Source organism: Hyla sarda, chromosome 10 (assembly GCF_029499605.1).
Source record: "Hyla sarda isolate aHylSar1 chromosome 10, aHylSar1.hap1, whole genome shotgun sequence".
Classification (NCBI taxonomy): domain Eukaryota; kingdom Metazoa; phylum Chordata; class Amphibia; order Anura; family Hylidae; genus Hyla; species Hyla sarda.
Window position 1 is genome coordinate 46,056,301 of NC_079198.1, and position 20,321 is coordinate 46,076,621.

The window sequence follows — 20,321 nt, forward strand, 5'->3', positions numbered from 1 at the left end:
AAATCTCAAGCTAGAGACTTTGCAACATAAATGACTTATGCTAATCCACGGTCAATTGACCAATCAGCATATAGAACGATGCATAGTTTTACTTTGCCCCCCTCCCCCCTTTTTTTGTCAGTTTGTAAAAACTAATGTGATTTCCAAGTAATAAACACACCTCCCTGGAGTCCATACCGAGGAGGGAACTCATACCAACCTGGTCTGGTGTGAATTTTCTTGCGTCGACACTCGGCAAAAATAGTACAGCAGTAGTCATTAACCCATCCTTAACAGATCCATCAGAAAGGAGAAGTATAAGTCCTTACTTCATATTTCCCATTCCTATTGAATACACTTCTGGCTTTGTCTCAAAAACTGCAGTGGCAGTTTTCCAAAAAACGCCAGAAAAAAACCTGTGTGGAAACTTAGCCTGAAGACAGTGATTAAACTGTACAGGGTAAAAAATTGGCTGTTTCCACACACCAGAAAAAACTGCCAAAAATGCAGAAAAAAGCTGTGGCAGTTTTTCTGGTGTTTTTTAACCCCTTAAGGACCGGAGGTTTTTCCGTTTTTGCATTTTCGTTTTTTGCTCCTTGCCTTTAAAAAATCATAACTCTTTCAAATTTACACCTAAAAATCCATATGATGGCTTATTTTTTGCGCCACCAATTCTACTTTGTAATGACGTCAGTCATTTTGCCCAAAAATCTATGGTGAAGCGGGAAAAAAAATCATTGTGCGACAAAATTGAAAAAAAAACGCTGTTTTGTAACTTTTGGGGGCTTCCGTTTCTACGTAGTACATTTTTCGGTAAAAATGACACCTGATATGTATTCTGTAGGTCCATACAATTAAAATGATACCCTACTTATATAGGTTTGATTTTGTCGGACATCTGGAAAAAATCATAACTACATGCAGGAAAATTAATACGTTTAAAATTGTCATCTTCTGACCCCTATAACTTTTTTATTTTTCCGTGTATGGGGCGGTATGAGCGCTCATTTTTTGCGCTGTGATCTGAAGTTTTTAACGGTACCATTTTTGCATTGATAGGACTTATTGATTTAAATGATATAAAAAGTGACCAAAAATGCACTATTTTGGACTTTGGAATTTTTTTGCGCGCACGCCATTGACCGAGCGGTTTAATTAATGATATATTTTTATAATTCGGACATTTCCACACGCGGTGATACCACATATGTTTATTTTTATTTTTATTTACACTGTGTTTTTTTTTTATTGGAAAAGGGGGGTGATTCAAACTTTTAATAGGGGAGGAGTTAAATGATCTTTATTCACTTTTTTTTCCACTTTTTTTTTGCAGTGTTATAGGTCCCATAGGGACCTATAACACTGCACACACTGATCTTCTATGTTGATCACTGGTTTCTCATAAGAAACCAGTGATCAACGATTCTGCCGCATGACTGCTCATGCCTGGATCTCAGGCACTGAGCAGTCATTCGGCGATCGGACAGCGAGGAGGCAGGAAGGGGCCCTCCCGCTGTCCTGTCAGCTGTTCGGGATGCCGCGATTAGCCGCGGCTATCCCGAACAGCCCGACTGAGCTAGCCGGGAACTTTCACTTTCACTTTTAGCCGCGCGGCTCAGCTTTGAGCGCGCGGCTAAAGGGTTAATAGCGCGCGGCGCCGCGATCGGCGCTGCGCGCTATTAGAGGCGGGTAACCCCGCGTTATATCAGGAGAGCAGGACCAAGGACGTACCGGTACGTCCTTGGTCCTTAAGGGGTTAAAGGTGTTTTTTAAAGGTGTAAAAAAACAAACAAGTGGAAGCCTAGCTGCTACTTTCAGCCAGGCCTACACATAGATAATCTCCAAAAAGTAGAGATTTTTTACTTTTCATACAAAAGGTATTTCCTTTCTTTTTTGGGACACTAATTCTGTTGAAAGTAGACACACTAAACAATGGTGTACACCAAAAAAGTACTTTAATATCCCAGTACAGAACATAGTCCTGTACAATACTGAAGCCCTATCAGGTTGAGTCCCTCAGTGTCCTGGAGGCTCTCCTGCAGTGTCTCCCCATAATGAAGTTAGTGTTACTATGTCTAGCCAGTACAAGGTTATGTATTATGTGTAAATAAAGTATAAAGGACCTTTGGAGGACCAATGCCAATGTATAAAGGACCTTTGGAGTTATCACATGTTATGTTATCACACGTTACCCAGAGAGCACCAGTAAACCACATGACCTGCAGCTTGACCTATGGGCTTCTAGCTCAGCCCTCATTTATAAGGAAGGGAGGTGCTGCAATCTGCCTCTTTTGCTCTTTCTGCTGAGGACAGCAAAGCACAGACACCTCCGATCCAGCATTCAGTACACCTGAAGGCCATAAAGCCTGCATATGTCATTAAGTTCAGACATCTATGTCTACTGTCTCTACCTACAACCAAGTCAAGTTACCAGTCAAGTCAATTATAGTCAGAGGGGCTGCATGGAAGCCTGATCCAAAAGTATTGCAACCCCAAGCAAGCTGCAGGGCCCTTTCCGTGTTACTGGCTGACTCTCTGGGATTCTGGCCTAGCTGTAAAGACTGTAACAACTGTCTGACCTCAGTAAATCCTCCGCTAACCATAACCCGGTCGTGGTCTCTTCTTGCCCTGCCTAACCTTGGGATAACTGAGATATGGTTTGGGTGGTTGCCGATCCCCAAAAACCACTCTGGCGTCATGAACATTAGGGGTTAATAACACCTTGCCACTGGGCTATACCATCTGCCCCATCCACCTACACCCTTCACACCCCGTGGTCACACGACAACTTTGGCGTCACCACAGTACCAAAAGCAGTTATTACAAAAAAGGAATAATTTCTGAAACGCTTGAAAAAAGCCATTAAGTCTTCCAATACCTTTGTGTGCATTTTAAAAATGGCAGGCATCTGCCAACTACCAGGGATACTTTATGCAGCTTTATTTTAGTATACAAAATCTGCTAGTACATTAAACAAACTGTTAGTTACCATGGGTTACCCCATGTCACCATAACTTATCTTTTAAACCACTTTGAAACTACTTGAATGAATTCCTAGTAGTGTTATGCAGGGCAATAGAGCTTTTAGACAATGTTATACATGTATTTTGGGGCTTATTTCATTGCCAGTTTGTGGCAAACTAGTTCGACCAGAACCGAATATTTCCCAAAAGTTCGGCAAGCCCGGGCAGGCAATTGAACTTTTCAAAAGTTTGAGGCCTGTGCACCATTAATAAAAGTCCGAAACCACATGTTTACAGTCTTAGAAGGTGACACTGTAACCCATTTGAGAAAGGCTGGGTTCACAACACGTTTTGTTAACTACGGTTCCCGTACATGGCAGGGAGGAGGGGGGCGGGGCTTAATCGCGGCGCCCGCACTCAGCCGTATTCAGGAACCGTATTGAATGCATGTCTATGAGCCGACCGGAGTGAACCGCAGCTTCCGGTCGGCTTCGTTTTCGGCCGTATGCGGTTTCCCGATCGCAGGCAAAAACGCGGTCGACCACGTTTTTGCCTGCGGTCGGGAAACCGCATACGGCCGAAAACGAAGCCGACTGGAGGCTGCGGTTCACTCCTGCCGGCTCATAGACATGCATTAAATACGGTTCCCGAATACAGCTGAGTGCGGGCGCCGCGATGAAGCCCCGCCCCTCCTCCTCCCAGCCATATACGGGAACCGTTGTTAACAAAACGTGGTGTGAACCCAGCCTTACACATTTCTTGATTGTTGTGTTGGGTGTCTGGAAGTAAGCCACCTGTATAGACAGGGAAGTTTTATGTAAGCGCTCGACAAGCAAGATTTTATTTTGTGTTTTTTTTGCCTTAGTGTGAAGGCTGTATGTTGTCACAATTCGACTGGCTGGAGGTGGATCCTCTGTGCCAGAGAGGGATTGGCATGGACCGTGTCGGTGGACCGGTTATAAGTTGCTACTGGTAGTCACCAGAGCCCGCCGCAAAGCGGGATGGTCTTGCAGCGGTGGTAGCAACCAGGTCGTATCCACCGGCAACGGCTCAACCTCTCTGACTGCTGAGATAAGCGCGGTACAAGGGAGTAGACAAGAGCAAGGTCGGACGTAGCAGAAGGTCAGGGCAGGCAGCAAGGATCGTAGTCAGGGGCAACGGCAGGAGGTCTGGAACACAGGCTAGGAACACACAAGGAAACGCTTTCACTGGCACAATGGCAACAAGATCCGGCAAGGGAGTGCCGGGGAAGTGAGGTATAAGTAGGGAAGTGCACAGGTGAAGGTACTGATTAAAACCTCATGCGCCAATCAGTGGCGCACCGGCCCTTTAAATCGCAAAGACCCGGCGCGCGCGCCCTAAGGAGCGGGGCCGCGTGCGCCGGGACAGCACAGACGGGGAACGGGTCTGGTAAGCGAGTCGGGATGCGCATCGCGAGCGGGCGCGTCCTGCATCGCGAATCGCATCCCGGCTGGGAACATTATCGCAGCGCACCCGGTCGGCAGGTCTGACCGGGGCGCTGCGAATAGGAGAACGCTGTGAGCGCTCCGGGGAGGAGCGGGGACCCGGAGGGCTCGGCGTAACAGTACTTGGGTCTCCCCCTTTTTTTGGAACCTGAGAATTTGAGGACAAGATCCTTGTCCAGGATGTTGTCCTCAGGTTCCCATGATCTCTCCTCTGGGCCGCAATTCTCCCAATCAACCCCAAATTTTTTTTTACCTCTGACCGTCTTGGATGCCAGAATTTCTTTCACCGAAAAAACGTCAGAGGACCCGGAAACTGGAGTGGGAGAAACAACTTTGGGAGAGAAGCGGTTAAGGATGAGTGGTTTAAGGAGAGAGACATGGAAAGCATTAGGAATACAGAGAGAAGGAGGAAGAAGGAGTTTGTAAGAGACAGGGTTGATTTACCACTTGATTTTGAAAGGACCAAGATAACGTGGTCCCAGTTTATAACTCGGGACACGAAAGCGGACATACTTGGCGGAGAGCCATACTTTGTCTCCGGGAGAAAAAATGGGAGGCCTGTAAGAGAGAATTTTGAGTCTCTTTCCAAATGGTGGAGATGTCCCGAGTCACCTCATCAACAGCGGGCAAACCAGAGGGCATGGGAGTGGGAAGGGGGGGAAGAGGGTGACGGCCGTACACCACGAAAAATGGGGATTTACAGAAGATTCAGAGACTCTGAAATTGTACGAGAATTCGGCCCATGGTAGAAGATCTGCCCAGTCATCCTGGCGGGAGGAAACAAAATGTCGCAAATAGTCACCCAGAACAGATTAATTCTTTCTACTTGCCCATTGGATTGGGGATGATAAGAAGACGAGAAGTTTAATTTGATTTTGAGCTGATTAGAGAGAGCCCTCCAGAATTTAGACACAAATTGAACGCCTCTATCCGAGACGATATGCGTGGGCAGCTCGTGAAGGCGAAAAATGTGTATAAAAAATTGTTTCGCCAACTGAGGCGCAGAAGGAAGACCTGGAAGAGGGATAAAATGTGCCATCTTGGAGAATCGATCAACGACCACCCAAATAACTGTGTTGCCATGGGATAAAGGTAAGTCAGTAATAATACCAATCTGAGACCATGGTCGTTCAGGAACAGGCAGAGGATGGAGGAGACCAGCAGGCTTCTGGCGAGGGGTCTTGTCCCGGGCACAGACTGTACAAGCCCGCACGAAATCAACAACATCAGCTTCCAGGGTAGGCCACCAATAAAATCGAGAGATGAGCTGGATGAATTTTTTGATGCCAGCATGGCCTGCGAGGTGTGAGTGTCCCCACTTGAGAATCCTGAGGCGCTGGCGTGGAGAGACGAAGGTCTTCCCTGGAGGAGTTTGTCTGATGGAAGCTGGAGAAGTGGAGATCAGACAGTCCGGAGGAATAATTTGTTGCGGAGAAGCTTCCACTTCAGAGGCATCCGATGAACGAGAGAGGGCATCAGCCCTAATGTTCTTGTCAGCAGGGCGAAAATGAATTTCAAAGTTAAAACGGGCAAAGAAAAACGACCACCTAGCCTGGCGAGGGTTCAGCCGTTGGGCAGACTGAAGATAAGAGAGATTCTTGTGAACTGGATATTTGGATCCCTCCAGCAGGTGCCTCCATTCCTCAAGCGACAATTTTATGGCCAGTAGTTCTCGATCACCAATGGAGTAGTTTTTCTCCGCCGGAGAGAAGGTCCTAGAAAAGAAACTACAAGTAACAGCATGCCCGGAAGAATTTTTTTGTAGGAGTACTGCTCCAGCTCCCACCGAGGAGGTGTCTGCCTCCAGCGAGAAGGGCTTAGATGGATCAGGTCTGGAGAGTACGGGAGCAGAAGAAAAGGCAGTCTTGAGATGATTGAATTCGTCTTCCGCTTGAGGAGGCCAGGACTTAGGGTTTGCGCTTTTCTTGGTTAGGGCCACGATAGGAGCCACAATAGTGGAAAAGTGCGGAATAAATTGTCTGTAAGAATTGGCAAACCCCAAAAAACATTGGATAGCACGGAGTCCGGAGGGGCGTGGCCAATCCAATACGGCTGATAGTTTATCTGGGTCCATTTGTAGTCCCTGGCCAGAGACTAAGTATCCTAGGAAGGGAAGAGATTGACATTCAAAGAGACATTTTTCCATTTTGGCATATAATTGATTGTCCCGAAGTCTCTGAAGAACCATGCGGACATGCTGGTTTTTGTAGGTTAGCAGAAAAAATCAGAATATCGTCTAGGTAAACCACAACACAGGTATATAGAAGATCACGAAAAATTTCATTTACAAAGTCTTGGAAGACGGCAGGGGCGTTGCAAAGCCCAAAGGGCATAACCAGATATTCAAAGTGTCCATCTCTGGTGTTAAATGCGGTCTTCCACTCGTCCCCCTCCCTGATGCGGATGAGATTATATGCACCTCTTAAGTCCAGCTTGGTAAAGATGTGGGCGCCTCGTAGGCGATCAAAGAGTTCCGAGATAAGAGCTAGGGGATAGCGTTTTTTTACAATGATTTTATTAAGTCCGCTTTAATCAATGCAAGGGCGTAAGGAGCCGTCTTTTTTGGAAACGAAAAAAAATCCAGCTCCGGCAGGAGAAGAAGACTTGCGGATAAACCCCTTTTTTAAATTCTCTTGGATGTACTCCGACATGGCTTGTGTTTCCGGAGCAGACAGAGGATAGATTCTGCCCCGGGGTGGAGTAGTACCAGGGAGGAGGTCAATAGGACAGTCATAAGGCCTGTGAGGAGGCAAAGTCTCTGCTTGTTTTTTGCAAAAAACATCAGCATAATCCAGATAGGCCTTGGGGAGACCAGATATCGCTGGAACCACAGGGTCTTGACTAACAGTACAGGGAGCAGGCTTAAGACAGTCCTTGTGGCAAGAAGTACCCCAGTTCTTGATTTCCCTGGTGGTCCAATCGAGGGTTGGACAATGGCGTTGAAGCCACGGTAATCCAAGAAGAATTTCCGAAGTGCAGTTAGAGAGGACCAGAAATTCAATTTTTTCGTGATGGGGTCCGATGCACTTTAAGAGGGGTTCCATGCGGTAACGCACAGTACAGTCCAATCTTTCATTATTAACAGAGGCGATGTAGAGGGGTCTGGCGAGACTGGTCACCGGGATGTTGAACCTGTTGATGAAAGAGGCCAAAATAAAATTTCCTGCAGATCCGGAATCCAAGAAGGCCATAGCTGAGAAGGAGAAGGTAGAAGAAGAAATCCGCACAGGCACAGTAAGACGTGGAGAAGCAGAGTTCACATCAAGAGCTGTCTCACCTTTGTGCGGAGTCAGCTTGCGTCTTTCCTGACGTGGAGGTCGGATAGGACAATCCTTCAAGAAATGTTCGGTACTGGCACAGTACAGGCAAAGGTTCTCCATGCGGCGTCGTGTCCTCTCTTGAGATGTCAAGCGAGACCGGTCAACTTGCATAGCCTCCACGGCGGAAGGCACAGGAATGGATTGCAGTGGACCAGAGGAGAGAGGAGCCGGGGAGAGAAACCGCCTCGTGCGAACAAAGTCCATATCCTGGCGGAGCTCCTGACGCCTTTCGGAAAAACGCATGTCAATGCGGGTGGCAAGATGAATAAGTTCATGCAGGTTAGCAGGGATTTCTCGTGCGGCCAGCACATCTTTGATGTTACTGGATAGGCCTTTTTTAAAGGTCGCGCAGAGGGCCTCGTTATTCCAGGACAATTCGGAGGCAAGAGTACGGAATTGGATGGCGTACTCGCCAACAGAAGAATTACCCTGGACCAGGTTCAGCAGGGCAGTCTCAGCAGAAGAGGCTCGGGCAGGTTCCTCGAAGACACTTCGAATCTCCGTGAAGAAAGAGTGTACAGAGGCAGTGACAGGATCATTGCGGTCCCAGAGCGGTGTGGCCCATGACAGGGCTTTCCCAGACAGAAGGCTGGCTACGAAAGCCACCTTTGACCTTTCAGTTGGAAACTGGTCCGACATCATCTCCAAATGCAGGGAACATTGTGAAAGAAAACCACGGCAAAATTTAGAGTCCCCATCAAATTTGTCCGGCAAAGATAAGCGAAGTCTGGATGCGGCCACTCGCTGCGGAGGAGGTGCAGGAGCTGGCAGAGGAGATGATTGTTGAAGCTGTGGTAGTAGCTGCTGTAGCATCACGGTCAGTTGAGACAGCTGGTGGCCTTGTTGCGCTATCTGTTGCGACTGCTGGGCGACCACCGTGGTGAGGTCAGCGACAACTGGCAGCGGGACCTCAGCGGGATCCATGGCCGGATCTACTGTCACGATTCGGCTGGCTGGAGGTGGATCCTCTGTGCCAGAGAGGGATTGGCGTGGACCGTGTCGGTGGACCGGTTCTAAATTGCTACTGGTATTCACCAGAGCCCGCCGCAAAGCGGGATGGTCTTGCAGCGGCGGTAGCAACCAGGTCGTATCCACCGGCAACGGCTCAACCTCTCTGACTGCTGAGATAAGCGCGGTACAAGGGAGTAGACAAGAGCAAGGTCGGACGAAGCAGAAGGTCAGGGCAGGAAGCAAGGATCGTAGTCAGGGGCAACGGCAGGAGTTCTGGAACACAGGCTAGGAACACACAAGGAAACGCTTTCACTGGCACAATGGCAACAAGATCCGGCAAGGGAGTGCTGGGGAAGTGAGGTATAAGTAGGGAAGTGCACAGGTGAAGGTACTGATTAAAACCTCATGCGCCAATCAGTGGCGCACCGGCCCTTTAAATCGCAAAGACCCGGCGCGCGCGCGCCCTAAGGAGCGGGGCCGCGTGCGCCGGGACAGCACAGATGGGGAACGGGTCTGGTAAGCAAGTCGGGATGCGCATCGCGAGCGGGCGCGTCCCGCATCGCGAATCGCATCCCGGCTGGGAACATTATCGCAGCGCACCCGGTCGGCAGGTCTGACCGGGACGCTGCGAATAGGAGAACGCTGTGAGCGCTCCGGGGAGGAGCGGTGACCCAGAGCGCTCGGCGTAACATATGTTTTAAACTTTACTTCCATGTACCTGTCTCTATCCACTATTTGCCATAATTTGCCTAGCTCCACTGAGCTAATCTCCCACAACAGCCACACTGCTACACTTTAGTGTTCAGATTGATGGGGAAAAACAACAGGGTGGTGAAGTAAGTTATTTTGCATAAAAACTGTACATTTATACTCATTTCCAATATGTATGTGGATCAAATCTGATTTTACCAACTTTGTTTAGTGGAAAAACACCTTTAACTACACAAATTCCTTTGGGCTATGTTCACATCTACATCAAAGGCTCACTTAGGAGCCACCATCTTAGATTTTGTTGTATCTGACACTACAGTGCTATTTGTCTCAAAAAAAGGATGCTACTCATGTCTATGTACAATGAATCTGGAAGAGACCTGTGACTTCTTTATACATAAAAACCTTTATAAATGTTGCTGCATTGTAGTTTCTAATACTCACTTTTTAACTTTTTTTCAAAATATGTCATCCATTGGTGCACTGTTGAATCTCCAAACATGTAAAGAAACTTTCCCTGCATACAAGTGTTCAGTTCGTCCACACTATGATAGGTTTTCATTGTGCATGATTTTGGGTACCATATTTCTTCCATGACATGTCCACTGGGATATTCTAATCCCATTCCAATTTTGCAGTTATCTTTCTTCTGTAAACTTAAACCTTCATAGATAAAATAAGCTATTAATATTTTATTTATTATAGATGTGCATTATTAACAAAGGCATACATTTATATAGATTTGACGTGGCGAGTGGGCTTGTACTTTTTGATCAAAATGTATACTAACAACCTGTTAGTTTTTTAAATTATGCTGAGAAGCAAGTAGATCAAAATACAAAAGGTGTATGTGTATGTTTTGGATCCTAACACTTCAAACACGCATGCCGCAAGGTTTGAATAGACGACTTGACACCATACTGCATTATTAGTGGAAGTCCGTTCAAAATTATTTTTCTTTACATAAATATTTATTCTTATGCAAACCGACGTACTTCCACTTTATATGCAATTATATGGTCTCCAAGTTTAGTAAAAATAACTCCTTCCTCCATTTCTCTATCATTTTGTATCACATATTTTTTGCTTTATACCACAGCGATCATTCATGTTCATCAACATTAACCTGTTTCACCTCAAGTATGTTGTTTGAGATTACCCAAGTCGAAAAATATCAAAGTTACATGTTCTCCCATCTAATTTTATGGATATTAATGTGTCTGTTTTTATATATATTTTTTTTTCTCTCTGTGTGATCACTCACGATTATGAAAGTCTTTGTTATCTATTTTATAAGCTCTTTATACGACAAATCCTGAGTATCCAAGTAGATTTAAGGCATCGCCAATGTACTATGTTTCATTTTGTAGTATATATATTTACCACTGTACGGTGATGCTAATTACATATGCAGGTGCGGCAGAGGCGTCACCTGTGGTGTCGTCACTTCCACCTAGCATATATAAGCAGACTCACACAAAATTGTTTTATGTGTATGACTAAGGCCCAACGGGCTGAAACGCGTCACACCGCATGAATCCTTGTTGTATCCCTTAGCAACATGCATTTTAGCCAATAAAAGAAGTTCCTTTGCACAAAGGGTCTGCGCTGGATATTCCTTTCTCTGCTTACTATGTGTGGCCATGTTTCTCTATTTGTGTTGTACATTTGTAGTCTTTCCCTTCTTCCATGGCCCGCACTCCACTCCACCCATTCGGCCCAGGAATTTTAATTAGCAGGAGACTGCATAAAGGTTTCCTCCTAGCATTCTCCCAGCCCTCTGGTAGGGAGTACATGGTAGGTGTTCACACTGGGGGCTATTGCAACTTTTTTTGTGGCCTCTGATCAGGTTTTAACAAACCATTAACAAAAAAACGATTAAAGTAATTTTACTATTTATACAATTCTGTTGGATTTTTCTGACCATTTAAACCAGGGGTCTCAAACTCAAATTATCCGGGGGCCACTGGGGCGTCCCTTACATATAATGCCCCCATCATGCACCCCTCACATATAATGACCCCCCATCATGCGCCCCTCACATATAATTACCCCATCATGCACCCCTCACATATAATGCCCCCATCATGCGCCCCTCATCATCCACCAGAAACCCCCCAACTCCCCGTGTGGTAATAGCATGAGCTGACGGATGATGGGGGTGCTACTTCTGGGGGTTCCCCACATTAGGTGGGCAGCAGGTTCCCCACATTAGATAGGCAGTAGGTTCTCCACATTAGATAGGCAGCAGGTTCCCCACATTAGGTAGATAGTAGCAGTTTCCCCACATTAGGTAGTAGCAGGTTCCCCACATTAGGTAGTAGCAGGTTCCCCACATTAGGTTGAAGCAGGTTCCCCATATAAGTTGGTAGCAGGTTCCCCACATTAGGTAGTAGCAATTTCCCCACATTAGGTAGTAGCAGTTTCCCCACATTAGGTAGTAGCAGGTTCCCCACATTAGGTAGAAGCAGGTTCGCCACATTAGGTAGAAGCAGGTTCCCCACATTAGGTAGAAGCAGGTTCCCCACATTAGGTAGTAGCAGGTTCCCCACATTAGGTAGTAACAGGTTCCCCACATTAGGTAGTAGCAGGTTCCCCCACACCCTCGACTCTCTCACACACACACACACACAGACAGACACCCACACATGCGCACACACACACACAGACAGACACCCACACATGCACACACACACAGACAGACAGACACCCACACATGCACGCACACACACACACACAGACACACTTACCTGTACTGCGCTGCGCTTCTCTCCGGCGGCGGCCTGACGAGTGACGTCACTGATGTCCTCCTGTATGGGTCTGTGGAGGGACGTCACATGCGAGATGTCCCTCATCAGAATCGGGCCAGCCGGCGAAGCATTCCGGCATTTAGCGCTGCTTGCTGGAAGCAGGGCTAAATGCCTGAAGAAACCACTTGCCCGGCGCCCAGAACTGCATGTCCCGGGCGTCGGGCAATACAAATCACACATCCCTGGTGCGGGCCACAAACTTTTGTTCCGCGGGCCACAAATGGCCCGCACGCCGGGAGTTTGAGATCCCTCATTTAAACCCTTTCACAACCCTTTGAATTTTAATTTATGGCTTATGTTTTCTTCCCTCTTACATTCTAAGGCTAAGTTTCTACTGTTTTTTTTTTTGGGGGGGGGGGACGGCAAGAAACATGCCAATTCTGCTGCATGGCGTTTTTTCGGCCAAAAAATGCTCAGCCAGATGTTAGCTGAAAATCAATGAGAAATCACTAAATTCTTATTCCACTTGGCGTTTTTCATTTTGCCATTTTTTTTCATCCTTTTGGCGTTTTTTCACTCTTTTTTTGGCGTGCAGCATGTTGAGCCACTGGTGATTTTTTAGTCAAAATCGTGGCGTTTTTCTCCCATAGAAGTCTATGGGAGTGAAAAAACGACAATAAAAACGATATGTGGGTTTTAACTTTTGCAGGCAGTTTTTATTCTCTTTTGGACTTTAGCAATCCAAAAAAGTGATGGAGATACCTTTTTTTAATAAAATTTCGTAGGGTACCATTAAGAAGTAGAAATAAAAAAGATACAGTAGTGAAGGAAAACATTGTATCTAACGAAATGTATGTTTTTCATAACAAAATCTTTATTAATTTTTAAAACAGGGATCAATTTATGTGTGCGGGCAGGGACCTAAAAATGTAGCCGACAATAATAAAATGTAGTGTGTGTATGTTTTTCACTTTTTTCTTTATTTTTTATTTTTTTTTAGGTATGACTACTACTCCCAGCATGGAACACACTGTTCCATGATGGGAGTAGTAGTACCTGTACTATTTTCTCTTGCTCACATCTCTGCACTATACTCTGGCCGGCCACTCACTCACTCATTCACATGAGCGATGTTCAATTCACATCACTGGCCAGAGTATAGTGCAGAGATGCGAGCACTGTATAGAGCCGCTCCACATCTCTGCAATATTATGGACGATCGCATCGGGTGTCACGACTGACACCCGGGGCGATATGTCTATTAGTACAGATACTACTACTCCCATCATGGAACAGTCTGTACTACCTAAAAAATATAAAAAATTGAGAAACAAGTGAAACACACACACTATTAAAAATTAATTAAAATGTTGTTATAAAATATATAAATTTTATGAAATAAAAACATTTCCATCACTACTGCATCCTTTTTTTTTTTACCCAACAAATTTTGGCCACAAAAAAAAACTGCCAAGGTCCAATTTCCACACAAATGAAAAAACGCCAGAAAGAACGCCAGACGCAGGAAATTGCACTGCCGTTTTTCCAGGCGTTTTTTCTTGCGTTTTTTTTTCTTCAAACCAAAAAACGCAGGACAAAAAAACAAGTAGAAACTTAGTCTAAGACTCATAACTTATATTTTTTGTGGAACAAGTTGTACTTTATTATTGGTGCACTTTATTTGATCATATAATCTATTATTGAGCCACAATAAGATTTATATAAAAAAAAATAGGAATACAGCTTGAGGTCTAAAATATATGGAGCATATCACAAATCGCATTTAGCATATTATGATTTATTAAATAGATGGATAAAAAGCTGTCTCAATTGATGTGATTATTGCACTCACTGACAAGGACCCTAACAATATTAACAACAATATTAAAATGTTTCAATAAAATCCAAAGATAAAGTCCGAACTTCCTAGTTCCTAGTTCGAACTAGCACACTTGCAAAAAAGTGAACAACAGTCATTGGATCTGACAGAGCGCCCAATAAGTACAAAATATTCACTCCATCAGCACAAGTCACTAAAACTGGCAAAGTGGTATAGTAAGAAGATGAAGAAATATCACTCACGCGATCAGTGCAGGTCCCCCGGTTCTTGCCGCCGGCTGTGTTGGAAACAGCACGCCAGTGCAGACCTATACTCACAGTGCCACGGGCAGAGCACTGTGGTGCTGGTAACACTGTTCTTCTCCCATGCCTCCTGGTTCTTACACATGGATCCTGACTGCAGACCTGGATGTTCTTGGAGATAGCAGCGTTAATAGATGACGGGGCTTCTGCTAGTCCTTGATCCGGGTGGCATGTACAAGGTGCAGGTGAGGTATAAGGAGTGGGTGAAGTATATGGAAGTTGGCTGGTATCCTCGTTGTCAGATGGCGCACCAGAAGGAATTAAATAAAACATAATATTGCGGATTTTAGACGTGTTTCGGTCCCACCTTAGGGGCCTTCCTCAGTAAGGTCAGCAGATAAACAATAGTAAGTAATATTCCTTATCTGCTGACCTTACTGAGACAGCTTTTTATCCATCTATTCAATATATCATAACATGCTAAATCGTTATATGTGATATGCGCCATATATTTTAGACTTCAAGCGCTTGTCCTATATTTTTTTATAATTACTTATTGGATTTTTATACTTACGGTTTAGTGTATAACAAGCTACTTGGCCCCTATATTGTTTTATCAGTAATAGAGAGCCATCCCTCTTCTCTTTTTGTAAGAAAATTTATATGTGGGCAAAATAAAATATGAAATTGCGCAATTTTGAGGGGGCAATGATTGCAATCTGTTTAAACTGACATGCTAACTTTATTATTTGGGACAGTATAATTCCAATAAAACCAAACAAATAATTAATTTTTTCATGGTTAAAAAAAATGAAAACATGAGAAAGAAAACTCTGTTTATTGCCATGTTCTGACCCCTATAACAAAATTTTTCCACCTATCGAGCAATGTTAGGGTTTATTTTTTGTGCCATGAGTTGTAGTTTTTAACAGTAGTTTTTGATCACTTTTTTATAAAAAAAAATTTCAGGGAAAAGGGGAAAAAAATGGGAAAAGGGGGTGATTTAAATTATTATTGAGGAGGGGGGGGGGTTATATTCCCCAGACACCAGGGATAACTGTTAACAGCATATAACCCTTTAAATGGCAGATATGAGAGCAATTTCCGATGTCTGTCATTACCGTATTATGTCTGCTGCTGATAGCAGCCATTTTCCAAGTAATGACGTGGACTCGTGGGCATGCACCATATTCCCATGATGTTCCGGTATGTCAAGGGTTGGGAAAAGGTTATGATGTGTGAAAAAAACAAAACACATTTTGTGTAGGTTTCAATAATAAATATGTAGACATAATGTAGGGTTGTTTGGGTTTTTTCTTGTAATGTCTTTCAACTTACAAAAATTTTGTACAATTGTTTTGCAAAAGCTGACACTAAGCTGTCTGGATGGTAATAGTAAATCTAGCCAGTGTGTGCCAGAGATTGCCCCAAAAACTGTGATATATTAGGAGTAGAGTTCAGTGAGCCGAGCCCCCCCAAACTCTGATCCATATTTCAGGGGGTTCCCGGCTCACTGACCTTTATGATCTTTCTGCCAGCTGGGTAACTTAGTTATGCCACCCGCTTCCCAAGCCTGTCAATAACTATAGCAGGCTCAGGAGTAAGACTCGCCGTGATAAACAACTTTTGGCACGTGTGATTGACTTGTGAAAAATTTTCTTGCTGGTCTGAGCACTAAGCGGGATGTGCAGCAGCTGCGGCCATTGCCGTAACACAGATACTGTTTTCACCACAGTGTGCCTCCAGTTGTTTCCCCACTACAACTCCCAGCATGCGCTGACAGCCAATAGATGTCAGGGCAAACTGGGAGTTGTAGTGGTGAAACAACTGGAGGTACACTCTATAGGTGAACTAAGGGCGTAAGTCAGCCCCCTGCATGAATAAGTGATGTCACGCCGGCTGGGGATGTCTGCCTGGTAAGTGAGCACACTACCAGGCAGTAAAAAAAAGGATTTTTAATATAGTTAAAAAAAAAGGGGGGGGGGGGGGTTAGGGATATATGGGCAATAGGAAGGGACAGAAAAAAAACTACCAAAAAAAAAAAAAGGATGGTGGGAGCTACTCTTTAAGGACACAGCTCATTATGACCTTAAGGACCAGACCATTTTTTGCACATCTGACCACTGTCACTTTAAGCATTAATAACTCTGGGATACTTTTTTTTTTTTCGTGACATATTCTACTTTACCATAGTGGTAAATTTTCGTCTATACTTGCATCATTTCTTTACATTTAGCATTTTTCTAACTTGGAAGCTGTCTGCTTGTAAGGATAATAGACATACCAAATATATTATTTACTAGCTTTTGCCCGCGGCTTTGCTCGTGTTAAATTTGGCTTAACATACATTTACTTTTTATGATCCTATAGTAATGAGGCCGCACTAGGTAAAGTCTACAGGCATCCAAACGACCCGAAACATTACATCTGCTGTTTCGTGGAACTGAAGATCGACATCCTTTGAGGACTTATACTGAGTCTGTGCGCAGGGGAACCCGCCTTCTCGCGCTGCTTATATACTGCCAAAAGTCCTCATATCCTATCTTCATATCCTGTCCTCCTATCCAGTCCTCCTATCTTGGCCTCCTATCTTGACCTCCTATCCCAACCTCCTATCCCGACCTCCTATCCCGTCCTCCTATCCCGATCTCCTTTCCCGACCCCCTATGCCAACCTCCTATCCTGACCTCCTATCCCGTCCTCATATCCTGTCCTCCTATCTTGACCTCCTATCTTTACCTCCTATCCCGACCTCCTATCCCAACCTCTTATCCTGTCCTCATATCCTGTCCTCCTATCTCGACTTCCTATCTCGACCTAATACCCTGACCTCCTATCCCGACCTCCTATCCCGACCTCCTATACCGTCCTCCTATCCCGACCTCCAAACCCGACCTCCTATCTCAACCTCCTATCCAGTCCTCCTAACCAGTCCTCATATCCCGTCCTCCTATCCCTTCCTCCTTTTTCGACCTCCTATCTCGACCTCCTATCTTTACCTCCTATCTTTATTTCCTATCCCGACCTCTTATCCCGACCTCCTATCCCGACCTCATATCCTGACCTCATAACCTGACCTCCTATCTCGACCTCCTATCCCGACCTTCTATCCTGACCACCTATCCCGACCTCCTAACCCGACCTCATATCCCGACCTCATATCCCGACCTCATATCCCGACCTCCTATCTCGACCTCCTATCCCGACCTCCTATCCCTTCCTATTATCCCGACCTCCTATCCTGACCTCCTATCCCGACCTGCTATCTCAAACTCCTATATCAAACTCCTATCTCGACCTCCTATCTTGACCTCCTATACCGTCCTCCTATCCTGACCTAATATCCTGACCTCCTATCTCGAACTCCTATCCGACCTTCTATCCCGACCTCCTATCCTGTCCTCCTATCCTGACCTCCTATCCCGACCTGCTATCCCGTCCTCCTATCCCGACCTGCTATCCCGTCCTCCTATCTCAACCTCCTATCTCGACCTCCTATCCCGTCCTCCTGTCCCATCCTCCTATCCTGTCCTCTTATCTCAACCTCCTATCTCAACCTCCTATCCCGACCATCCCGTCCTACTATCTCGACCTCCTATCTCGACCTCCTATCCCGACCTTCTATCTTGACCTCCTATCTCGACCTCCTATCCCGACCTCCTATCTTGTCCTCCTATCTCAACCTCCTATCTTGACCTCCTATCCCGACCTCCTATGCCAAACTCCTATCCTGCCCTCCTATCCTGTCCTCCTATCTTGGCCTCCTATCCCGACCTCTGATCCTGACCTCCTATCCCGTTCTCCTATCCCTTCCTCCTATCTCGACCCCCTATCTTTATCTCCTATCCCAACCTCCTATCCCTTCCTCCTATGTCGACCTCCTATCTCAACCTCCTATCCTGTCCTCCTATCTCAACCTCCTATCTCAATCTCCTATCCAGACCTCCTATCCCATTCTCATATCCCGTCCTCATATCCCATCCTCCAATCTCGTCCTCCTATCCCGTCCTCCTATCTTTACCTCCTATCCCGACCTCCTATCTTGACCTTTTATCTCGACCTATCTCGACCTCTTATTTCGACCTCCTATTCCAACCTCCTATCCCGTCCTCTTATCTCAACCTCCTATCCCAAACTCCTATCCCAACCTCTTATCCAGTCCTCCTAGCCCGATCTCCTATCCCGACCTCCTATCCCGTCCTCCTATCCCGACCTCCTATACCATCCTCCTATCCCGACCTCCTATCCCGACCTCCTATCCCGACCTCATATCCCGTCCTCCTATCCCGTCCTCCTATCTCGTCCTCCTATCTCAACCTCCTATCCTGACCATCCCGTCCTCCTATCTCGACCTCCTATCTCGACCTCCTATCCCGACCTCCTATCCCGTCCTCCTATCTCAACCTCCTATCTCAGGCTCCTATCCCATCCTCCCATCCCGACCTCCCATCCCAACCTCCTATCCTGTCCTATCCTGATCTCCCATCCCGACCTCCTATCCCGTCCTCATATCCCGTCCTCCTATCCTGTCCTCCTATCCCGACCTCCTATGCCAACCTCCTATCCTGACCTCCTATCCCATTCTCCTATCCCTTCCCCCTATCTCGACCTCTGATCTTTAACTCCTATCCCGACCTCCTATACCGTTCTCCTATCCCGACCTCATATGCCGTCTTCCTATACCTTCCTCCTTTCCCGACGTCCTACCCAGACCTCCTATCCTGTCCTCCTATCACGTCCTCCCATCCTGTCCTCCTATCCCGTCCTCCTATCGCATCCTCCAATCCCAACCTCCTATCCCGACCTCCTATCTCGACCTCATATGCCATCCTCCTATCCCGTCCTCTTATCTCAACCTATCTTGACCTCCTATCCCGACCATCCCGTCCTCCTATCATGACCTCCTATCTCGACCTCCTATCCCAACCTCCTATCCCAACCTCCTATACCGTTCTCCTATCTCTACCTCCTATCCCAACCTCCTATACCGTTCTCCTATCTCTACCTCCTATCCCAACCTCCTATCACGTCCTCCTATCTCGACCTCCTATCCCGTCCTCCTATCCCATCCTCCTATCTCAACCTATCTCAACCTCCTATACCGACCATCCCATCCTCCTATCTTGACCTCCTATCTTTACCTCCTATCCCGACCTCCTATCCTCACTTTCTATCTCGACGTCATATCCCATCCTCCTATCTTGACCTCCTATCTTGACCTCCTATCCCGACCTCCTATCCAGACCTCCTATCACGTCCTCCTATCCCGTCCTGCTATCACGTCCTCCTATCCCGACCTCCTATCTGACCTCCTATCCAGACCTCCTTTCCCGACCTCCTATCTCGACCTCCTATCCCGTCCTCCTAGCCCGTCCTCCCAACTCAACTTATCTCGACCTCCTATCCCAACCATCCCGTCCTCCTATCTTGACCTCCTATCTCGACCTCCTATCACGACCTCCTATCCTGACCTTCTATCCCGACCTCCTATACCGTCCCACTATCCCGGGCTCCTATCCTGACCTCCTATCTCGACCTTCTATCCCGACCTCCTATCTTGACCTTTTATCCCGACCTCCTATCACGACCTCCCATGCCGATCATCCCGTCCTCCTATCTCAACGTCCTATTTTGACCTGCTATCTCGACCTCCTATCCCGACCTTCCATCCCGTCCTCATATCCCGACCTGTAATATGTGTACCAGGTATTGAAATATCTCCTGCCGTACGGAACTTATGTGGGAACATACATTTCCCATTGATTTTCATGGGACTTTAAACAAAAACCCCAACCCTCACAAATGGGGGTAGTTAAGGGTTAAATTAACTATCCTATATTTTAACCCCTTAAGGACTGAGGGTTTTTCCGTTTTTGCACTTTCGTTTTTTCCTCCTCACCTTTTAAAAATCATAACCCTTTCAATTTTCCAACTAAAAATCCATATTATGGCTTATTTTTTGCGTCACCAATTCTACTTTGCAGTGACATTAGTCATTTTACCCAAAAATGCATGGCGAAACAGAAAAAAAAATCATTGTGCGACAAAATCGAAGAAAAAACGCCATTTTGTAACTTTTGGGGGCTTCCGTTTCTACGC

The 20,321-nt window shown here is 46.0% G+C and overlaps 1 protein-coding gene across 1 annotated transcript in view; it reads right to left on the reverse strand.

Moving 5' to 3' along the window:
* LOC130293619 (NXPE family member 4-like) overlaps positions 1 to 20,321 on the reverse strand; it is a 255,971-nt gene that overhangs the window by 54,216 nt on the left and 181,434 nt on the right. The window contains exon 4 of the mRNA XM_056542504.1: positions 9,835 to 10,053. Coding sequence (XP_056398479.1) covers positions 9,835 to 10,053 — 219 coding nt within the window. The remainder of the gene's footprint in view (positions 1 to 9,834; positions 10,054 to 20,321) is intronic.